Source organism: Chaetura pelagica, unplaced genomic scaffold, assembly GCF_000747805.2.
Source record: "Chaetura pelagica isolate M959 unplaced genomic scaffold, ChaPel_1.0 scaffold585, whole genome shotgun sequence".
Lineage (NCBI taxonomy): Eukaryota > Metazoa > Chordata > Aves > Apodiformes > Apodidae > Chaetura > Chaetura pelagica.
The window spans coordinates 728,908-738,739 of NW_009953404.1; the positions used below are offsets into that span (position 1 = coordinate 728,908).

At 35.7% G+C, this 9,832-nt stretch overlaps 1 protein-coding gene across 1 annotated transcript in view; it reads left to right on the forward strand.

Moving 5' to 3' along the window:
- Positions 1-9,832, forward strand: part of KNTC1 (kinetochore associated 1) — a 37,998-nt gene that overhangs the window by 10,840 nt on the left and 17,326 nt on the right. The window contains exons 22-37 of the mRNA XM_009998448.1: positions 115-171; positions 254-355; positions 1,114-1,230; positions 1,693-1,836; positions 2,116-2,214; positions 2,646-2,749; positions 2,907-3,012; positions 3,542-3,676; positions 4,870-4,989; positions 5,786-5,855; positions 5,932-5,999; positions 6,515-6,804; positions 7,169-7,341; positions 7,526-7,623; positions 8,553-8,694; positions 9,627-9,683. Of these exons, the coding sequence (XP_009996750.1) occupies positions 115-171; positions 254-355; positions 1,114-1,230; positions 1,693-1,836; positions 2,116-2,214; positions 2,646-2,749; positions 2,907-3,012; positions 3,542-3,676; positions 4,870-4,989; positions 5,786-5,855; positions 5,932-5,999; positions 6,515-6,804; positions 7,169-7,341; positions 7,526-7,623; positions 8,553-8,694; positions 9,627-9,683 (1,882 nt within the window). The remainder of the gene's footprint in view (positions 1-114; positions 172-253; positions 356-1,113; positions 1,231-1,692; positions 1,837-2,115; positions 2,215-2,645; positions 2,750-2,906; positions 3,013-3,541; positions 3,677-4,869; positions 4,990-5,785; positions 5,856-5,931; positions 6,000-6,514; positions 6,805-7,168; positions 7,342-7,525; positions 7,624-8,552; positions 8,695-9,626; positions 9,684-9,832) is intronic.

A 9,832-nucleotide genomic window follows, 5' to 3' on the forward strand; every position in this document is an offset into this window, starting at 1 on the left:
CCCTACAGTTTCTATTTTAAATTATTTCTCTGAAAATAATCTTAAAAAAAAATTCTAATGGAAAATTATGCTTAAATAGAAAGCATAACTACTTGTAATTCTGGTTTTTTTCAGAAAATATTAGCAAAATGGCTGGAACAAGGTGCTCGAAACCTTGAATTAACTGATAAGGTAAGTTATAGGGCAGAAACATTACATGTCTGGTATTTCTATATATATGATATAGTTTGCTAATATCAATTGTCTTGGACAGGCAAACTGGCCAGAAAATGGACTCCAAATGGCAGAGATTTTTTTTACAAGTAAAAATCAAAGTGAAATGAGACTGACAACTTTTGGCCATTGGACTCCTTTGGTAAGAAATATCAGCATTCTTTGAAAAGAATTGCAATGAAGCACGTGCTATGGCCTGGCAAAGCAGGTATTAAAATCAGCTGTTTAAGGTTATGAAGACTGGATTTGTGCAAACACAACTAGATGATGCATGTTATACATCCTAGGTCTACTAACATCTATGGAAATGGTAGTATGAAAGTGGAGGAATAAAGCTTAAAGCTGTGCATTGTGAAAACTGGAAACACTCACATTCTGATAGATAGATTTGCTGTCTTGAACTTCCAAATCCCATGTTCTAAGTGCATAATGGAAAGAAATTTACTCCAAGTCCCACTTCCAAAATATATTTGATTTTCTTTGCTGTATGCCACAGAGAGGTGACAATTCAACAGGTATATTAATAAAATCTTCAAGATTGCAAGGCATCAAAAATGGTACATTTTCTTGGAAAATCACATTAAAAATAGGGTTCTGACTCCAAAGAAAATGTCAGCTGTGGGGACATGGTTCCTGGCTGTGTCTTACTTGTCCTTAATGAATGGAATGCTCACCCCTCTTCCTGTGCAGGCTCTACTAGAGCATCACTGATTTATATTAGAAAAAAAATCTTTCCTAGTATGTTACCAGAATCTTCCTTGCTGCATTGGAAGGCAGCCACCCCTGTCTCATAGCAGAGATGTGGAGAATAATTTGTTTTCTCCCTGTATATGACAGCACTTAATGGTCTTGAAGATTGCAGCAAGTCTCCTAACATTCTACTTCTAAACACTGTTTCAGAGATGTGGTGACTGTGAGGAGGTACACAGGTTAAAGAAGCTGGTCAATAACTTACAAGAACTGATAAACCTGTACAGAAAATACAACTGCAGGCTGGCACTCTGTGATTTTGAAAAGGTAATTCAAGATCTTTCGAGTGGTGGATTGCTCTGAGAAGGAAAAAAATCTTGCAGCAAGCTTTTTGAAGTCAGACAAAAGGGTAATCCTGATGTATTGGTTGATTAAACCTGTGTTCATAAGCTGCTAAGACTATTTGATATGTTGTGTTTGATATAAATTTTGTTTCAACCATGGGTATAAATATATAATGTGAGCAGGCATGGCTTAAACTCCATGATCTGCAGTTTGTGACAGGTCATATATTGTGGAGCAATCATTAGCAACAGATAAATTAGGAGTACAAATGAACAATAAGGGGCTTGGTGAAGGAAAGCTTTTATTTGAGCTAAAGGAGGATGCTAGGACTTTATAGCATTCCTTTGATTTCAGCGGGCACTGGTTATTGAACTATTTATGAGAGATGTAAAGGATCACGTACTGACACGTGTGATGTTCTCACATGTCCTATTTGCTGCCCAGGAAAACACAACTACTATCGTGTTTCGCATGTTTGATAAGATTTTGGCACCAGAGCTTGTCCCATCCATTTTGGAGAGGTTTATAAAACCCTACCTCTGTGAGCATAATCTACAAAAGGATGAGCTTCTTCTACAGTACATAAAGGTATCCTATTCTCTGCCTTTTGAAGAAAGCTTTTTAAACACGAGTAAGCAGAAAACAAATCTAATGCCTATTTTTACTTGAATTTTAGGATCAGCTTTCAGATGAGCTTTCTTCTGTCAATTAACTTATTGATAGTTACTATTTCAATCATAAGGCATTAGCAGATAGAAAGGAAACAGCCAAATCTGTCCCTTCATGTCCAGAAAGCTTAATTTTTGTTTACAAGACATTCCTATCCTTTCTGAATTCAAATATCTTAATCTTTATCAAAATATCCAGGATTTGCTAGAACGTTGTCGAACACGGTCTGCTTCAGTGTTTGAAACTGCATGGGAGGCAAAGGCAGTAGCTGTCATTGGATGCATCTCTGATACAGATGTAAGTATATTTTATAAAACAGGCATCAAGTGGCTCTAACACATCAGTACAGGATGACACACAGTTTGACATAAACATATGAGTACATTTTTACAAGAGTGGTGTGAGGAGGAACAAATCGTGTGCTGCCTTCTCATGCAGTCTCAGTAATCTCCCATGTGATGCTCTTTGCTTAAGAGTTTAATTGTAGTTTTGATATCACCACATGGAAAAGTCACCAACTTTATTAGTAATAAAACTCAAGTTCTACAATGCTGTAAATTACTAGAAGCATTTGCTCACCTGACATTATATTATACTAATGAATGCCTGTACACTAGTGGAGATTGGGCCAAGAAATAAAATGCTTGCCTAAATCAATCAGTCACTTGTGAACAATGGTTACCTTGTAACTTATTTTGAAAAGAAAACTCTTTATGTTCCTTTTATAGCTGAAATTTGATGCAGTTCTGCAGATAATGCATGGTGCTGTGGTACCATGGAGTGCAGCAGTGGAGCAGCTAGTAAAACAGCATTTGGAAATGAAGCATGACAAGTAAGGCACCATCCACAGTCTGCATCTCAGTTCTGTGTGCTTTCAATTAGAGCTCTGCTTTGGGAGGGCAGAATACTGTGTATTTGATGTAGGATGATTATTAAATTGCATAGTTATAGGTAGGAAGTAAATGAGTAATAATCTAATTTGCCCACAGAGTAAAGTTACTGCAGGAAAGTTACCAACTAATGGAGATCAAGAAGCTCTTACGAGCCTATGGGATACGGGAAACTAATCTTGTAAAGGACAATCAGATGATAATGGTAAGTGATCATCAGCATTACTCTTATTTCTGTTCAACAAAAAACCCTACACTTACCTGCATGCATTTTCATGGGGTATTAGAAGCCAGACTTTAAAAAAAAATCTTAGAAACTGGTAACTCCCGCTTATTATCAATATCTGCTTTTCTTGTCCTGTTGGGACATAGTTTTTACTTGAAAGCCAACTCTTGTTTTTAAGAATTACTAGATTAGTTTAGCCCAACCTTAATTAACATCTCCCCTTTCTTAGGGAGAAAGCATAGGAATTTCTGGAAAAGTTCCTTGCTGTCCTGTGGAGCCAGATGAGCCCCCTGGATTTTGAGAGTCCCCAGGATAATTCTCTTCCCCAAGACCCATTTTCTCCCAGTTATGTTTTCATCAACTTTTCCCTAGACAGAAATTTTAAACTTCTAAGTTAACTTGCCAAGCATGAGCTGTACAATTACAGTGCAGAAGTAGTGTGGATAAATTACTTCATTAGTTATCCTATACATCAGCAAACAAGTCCATACCTGTTTTCTTCTTACAGAGGCTTGTGAAATACATTCTCAAACAAGATACCCCAACATCTTTGGAGGATGCTTTGAAAATTGTAGCAGCTTATATGTTGCCCACTGTGGAAGTCTACATTCTGAGGATGATAAACCTGATTGACAAAGAAAAGGTACTGAAGTACTTCATATCAGTTGATTTCAGAATTTAAAGACACTGAGCCTTATTATCTGAACAGGGGCAAGTTGTGCTACTTGCTGAAACCTTATACATGGTTTATGTGTAACTTTTTTTTTTGATGGTGGTATTAATTGAACACATAGTTGCCTGTACTTAACATTGGAAATGAGACCTTTGTCAGCTTTAAACATCATGAGCCATCCTTCACTTGTGGGAAAAAGGGATGGAAATTCTGACCTACAATATACAAACCAAATTTGGGATTGAAGCCTCTAAATATTTTCACATGCTGTTGTTGCTAGAGTTGTTTTGGGACAAGATCCTTTCTTGCCAACAACAACAAAAGATATGTCTTCTCCGAAGAGCTTTCTTCTAATGCAATGATAGCCCATGTGAGGACAGAGCTGCCCCTTTAGTATTGAGAGCACCTGAATGTTTCTCTTGTGATACGGGGTGCTGGAAGTTTATCTACTAGTTTTCTTCCAAGTTAAATTGAAGTCACAGAACTATAAAATGGTTTGAGTTGGAAGGGCCCTTAAAGATATAGTTCCAATTCCCCTGCATGGGGAAGGACACCTCCCACTAGATGAGCTAAAAAACCTGAACCTATTTTTAAATCAGATAGATATCATAGCTAGAAACATTCCACTTTGCTTGCTACATTATAGCAGGTGTGATTACCTTTATACCCTGTGGTTGTCCTTGTTTATGTTACTGGGACTTCTTTGACCTGAGGAAAATGAGGCTTTTTGATTAAAGGAATCAAACTGATTCCCCTGCAAAGCAGTGTTTCTAATGTTAACATTTGTTCTGCCTCATTAGCACACAGTATTCTTGATAATCATACCAGTTTTAATGCATAATTGCCAATGAATTAAGCTGCATTTTAATTTGCCTGTTAGAACCCTTAGTGAGCAAGCACATGGATTTTACTGAAAGCCTCATAGATTTTGTTAAATTCTCTGAACACTTTTTACTAAGTCATGTCACAGTAAATGTATTTTCTAAAGAGGTTTACAGTTAATCAGCAGAAGATTAATCTTACCCAACTGGCCATCATGCAACCATTGCAGCAAAGCAAGGGATTACACATAACTTAGCTTTTCCAACAGGAAATGCCCCTTTCTTTTGATTATTTCTGGTTTACTTTCCTTTCTCTTTTTTTTTTTTTTCCCCCTCTTTCAGGGAGAGGAATCTCTGACTTTATTAAAATCTCTGACTCTTGCTGAAGCTGAGGAAGTTGCAGAGAGACTGACTGTATGGGGAACACTGGTATTACAGAATAAAGCAGATAATTCTGAAGAGGTACCAAAGAATTTCACCTTATAAACTGTGTGCACAAGTCATTCTAAATACTGTTCTTATTCAGATGCTTAAAAAAAGGTAGGGGTTGTAAATGTAAAAACTGTGTCTTTCAGCAAAAAGGGATGACTGGTCCTGCTTTGAGCAGGAGGTTGGACTAGGTAACCTCTTGAAGCCTCTTCCCACTTGAGTTTATTCTGATTTATGTATATCATATAAATAATTTTGTGTTATTTTACCTCCACACAGTAGCTTGACTATCTGTATTTGATTAATAATTTATAAATTCTGCTGCATTATCATACCTCTAATCCTGCATATTTTCCAGTTCTTTCTTTTGTTGCTTGGAAAATGTCTATTTAAAAGCTGTAGGTGAAGTTTTGCAATGCATTAAAGTGGGGTGAAGCTTCACAGTTCACAGCACTTGATATTGTCTTGCAACCACAGGAGAGAATTGTTGTTAGTGATTCTTCTAGGGTGGTATTTTGGGTAAGAGAAGGCAGAACAAAGGAAGAAGGGTGGGTACCTTCAAAAGTCCTGTGAGAGCTACCAGGCTGTGTGGAGTACATACATCCTGCAGCTGTAAAATATTTGCTGTGTCTATAAAGAATGCATATTAACAATAATTCTCTGTTCTCTTACTTTTCAACTGGTTGCATATTAGAATTGAGAACTGTTTGAGATCTGTATAGAGTGTTGCACAGTGTTCATTAAAACACTGTACAGTAGAAGCCTGAGAATCACTCGTTACTGGTAACATTTGAACCAAATCAAACATGAACCTCTTCCTTTTCTGCAGCAAAAACCACAAATGTTTATGACTAAGACACTCGTCGAAATCCTTAAATTCCTGTTCAGCATTCAAAAAGGTAAACTAGAACGTTAAAAAGCCTACATTTTGTTTGTAGATGGAGTCAAAAAGTAATTGTTTTTCTCCTCCAACAGACAATCCTCTGAAGAAAGACGAATGTGAAGCTAACCTAAAAATGTTTAAAACACTTGCTACCCTGCAGGCAGGTATCTTTAGAATTTTAAGCTGCTTTTCATTTACTGTTCTTATTACATGGATGATATTAAAAAATAATTGTATTTACAACTTAGGTGCAAAGGTAGTTTTTATTATTGACTTTGAGAACATTCTAAGGCTAACAATAGTAATTTAAATAGTGCCTGGGAAAGGTCCAGTTTACTAGAATTTAGTTGTCACTTAAAAATAAAAAAATTAGATACTGTCCCAAAAGTCTTAGTTAGTAACACTTCAAAGATTTTTTTATAATAAGAATACTGTAATATTTTATCAAGGTCTTATGGTTTGTAAGCCTGATTATTTAATAGAGCATTTGAGCACGTAGGATCCTTCAAGTTTTGTTATTTTGCAAAAATCTGTTTCATAAATCAGTAATTGGTAGAAACAAGGAAAGTCAACTTCATACTCTCAGAATGAAACAAGAAATAAGTGTTAAAAACCAAAACAGTTTTCAAGGAAGTTACATGAATACAAATACATAATTTTCTTTTTTTGTTGCAGGAAGATTTTGATATCTTTCTTTCAGTTGAAGAGTTTAGGAATCCTTCACTGATGTCTGTGCTTCTTGAGAAGCACATAAAAGCTTATGAAACTGTCAGATCTTTGTCAAAGTCCAAAAAAGTCCAAGCAGTGAATTGTAACTCAGAAGGTACAACCAAGAACCGTTCCACTGAATCAAGGCTGTACAGACTGGGTTTGCTCCTGCAAATATCAGAGCAAGAACTGGGAGAAAAACTGGCCTTGAGAGCACTAGAAGCTGGGAAAGTGGAAGATGCTGTCAAACTATGCAGGTAAAACTGCAAAGGTTTTCAAGATTAGAACTTTTAATGGGCTTCTCTGGACTATTTCTGATACTTTGCTAAAGTAGGTAGATACAGAGTGAAGGAAAGGGTTCAAAAATGAGTGTTCAAACAATATAAGATGAGAAAGAAAATGTTAAATATATTTCTTAATATTAGCATGTTCTATGTGCTTCAGTATGTATCTCTAAGGTAGGCTCCATTTTTTCACTTCTGTCATGGAAGTTTTAGTTGCAGTGAGTCATACATGTGAAATAAGTTAAAAAAAATTAAAATTAGAACATGAATTTGCCTTAAATAAAAGCCCTCAGGACTGATTTTTTGTTTTTACTTTTTAATATTTCTTTTTAAATAGGGAGCTCTATGAAAATCACTGCAATGAAAAAACAGGCAAGCTGCTGTTTTCAGCATGTCAAAGGCTTTGTCATATGTTGGGAGCTGATGCTCCAATGATCATTCCTAAAGATATGAACCTTCCAGCAGTGATCTATGAAATGGCTTGCCAAGCAGCTACAGTCTGTAGTCCAGGTAATTGCTGTTCTCTTTTATTTGTGTTCATGTTGGGAATCTAACTCTCCAAACTATATAATAAACAAGAAAACAGTGAATCTTTTTTTTTTTTTTTTTAAATAGGTGCTGCAAACAATGTTTCCTTTTAATAGGACATGAACCTTCCACTCATAGTATGCTAATGATTTTAATATTTTTACAGATTTGCTGTTAGATTCTCTGGAACTATGTAAATATACTTCAGTTGCCAAGGAAATGTACAGACAGTGCCAAATAGAAAACTATGGATTTGCAGCAAAGGTACTATCTGCTAACTTAAATAGCTATTTTTTAATATGCATAATGCCTTGACTGACAGAATAGTGTTCAATGTACATACATTTTCCCCCATTTCTCCAGTGATATTTCATAGCTTGTTTAAAAAGCAAACAACTAAGAACTCCATAAAGCTCAACAAATAAAAAGTTTCCCTGAGTATGTGTGTGTACTTCAGCCTAAAGAGTAATGACTGGAGTACTAAAAGCAGTGTAGCTATGGCACAAGCAGCACAGTTCAGTTACATTTTAGAGGAATAAATCCGTCTAATGGGAGTGAAAACATCAGTGATTTTATTGGGTAGCTGTTGCCAGAACTTGCTAGAGAGTGTAGAGAGCTGACTTTAAAAAATACCAAAAAAAATTAAAATAACTAAAATATGGCAGGGAGGGTTTGATTTTTAAAGTCCTGGGAATGCCTTTGCATAATGCAATTGTTTTGTAAAACATTTGAAGATGGATCAAGTTCTTGAATATCTTTTTTTTTTTGTATCAAGCAATGCTTTAGGCTACTTGAAATGAATGGGCTCTTCCAGTTGGAATGGAACACACCCAAGTGGCTGGGCAAGCTAGTTATGCATTGAATGTTGTTTTCTAAAAAAATTTATTCACTTGAAAAATGTTTGCTTGTAATATTTGGCCAAGAATGTTTATGAAAGCCTCCATTAAATTAATTAAGAATGTATTTTGGCTGTACAACTACAAAAATGCAACATTAAAGAGAAATGTGGCCACTCTAAGTAGGAAAAGTAATGCTACTGGCCATAGAACAAAAATGAACACAGTAGAATCCATTTTCAAATAGATGATCATGTTCTATTCCTCTATTTGAAAACTCTTGCAACACCTGGTTTGTTAGCAGACTGACTAGCTGTTCTTTTTATTGCCTGTATTTCTGACAATGTTCTTATTTAGACAACAACTTTTGGAGGAGATAAAGATCCTTATGAAGAGTGGACTTATGATGACTTCTTTAATGAAGATGGGATAATTCTTGATCAACAGATTGCACTTCCAGTTGCATATGAAACTATTTCTTCTCTTCTGCCTGTTTTTGGTAAACTCAACTTTCCTAAACATTCAGTCAAGCTACAAATCTGTATTTCATAATTATTTTTGTCTAAGGAACATACATATTTCAGCACAAGTGTGGAAGTTACCATCTCAGAAATATGAATTAGACCAACTCCTGGAAGAACAGAAATTGGGAGTGTATAGAATGTAAAGATTACTTTGTTTTTTGTTCAGGAAGAATCTGAAGGACAAATACGTGAAGACACAGAGAATGCTCTGGAGAAGTATTACTGTAAACTTGCCCTGTTCTTATGATCTTCTCTAGACATCTCCTGGTAGCCACTAATGGAAACAGGATTTTATCAAGATCAATTTCAACTTATTCTAAAATTATTTTCCTTCTGTTCTGTAGCATTGTAGATACACAAAATTTTTTGAAGATTTCAAGTATTATAAACAGGGCTCTACTACATTGTAGATGCAGAAAAAAAGGCACTTGCAGCTCTCTAAAAAGCACTGAATATTTTAAAATTTTGTATTTCTAATACTTCTTGATGTAAATTCACAAATTCCTAATGTGTCATTGGTCTATTAAAAAGCATAATAATGGCAAATATTGTTGCAGAGTCCTAAACCTGCCCATAAAGGATTTGCTTATTTGATTGATTGGAATAGATTTATTACTTTCACAGGTGAAGTGCTTATGTTAACTGTTTGATCAAGACAGAGGGATTTACACACAGTAGTTAAGTTACCAAAACCTCTTGGCTTGTGTTCCTTTGCGAGTTGGAAAAGATATTCCCTTGCTATAAAATAAATTCTGATTAGAGTTAAAAATAGCAGTGCTGGCTCTTGGAGGTCACGTCTTTATTTTCTGTACTATCCCTGCAGCACAGCCTTTTTAAGGTACTTTTAGGCTTCATGGTGTAGCTGAGATGTTGGCACTCTGCCAATGAGTGTTTGTCTGTCTTTCAGAGAACAAGCTGTACCCTTTGGACTCTACAAGCCTGGCAAACTGTGCTTTTCTCAAAGGTAACATGAACATTCACCATGCTGGAAGTATAAACCAGACCACTAGAAAACACAAGGTTTAAATTAAACCTACAAAAGTCTGACTAACTCATAGTTGTTGTTTTTTTAAAAGAGGTGCCTGGATGTTCCACTTAAAACCATAAACTAGG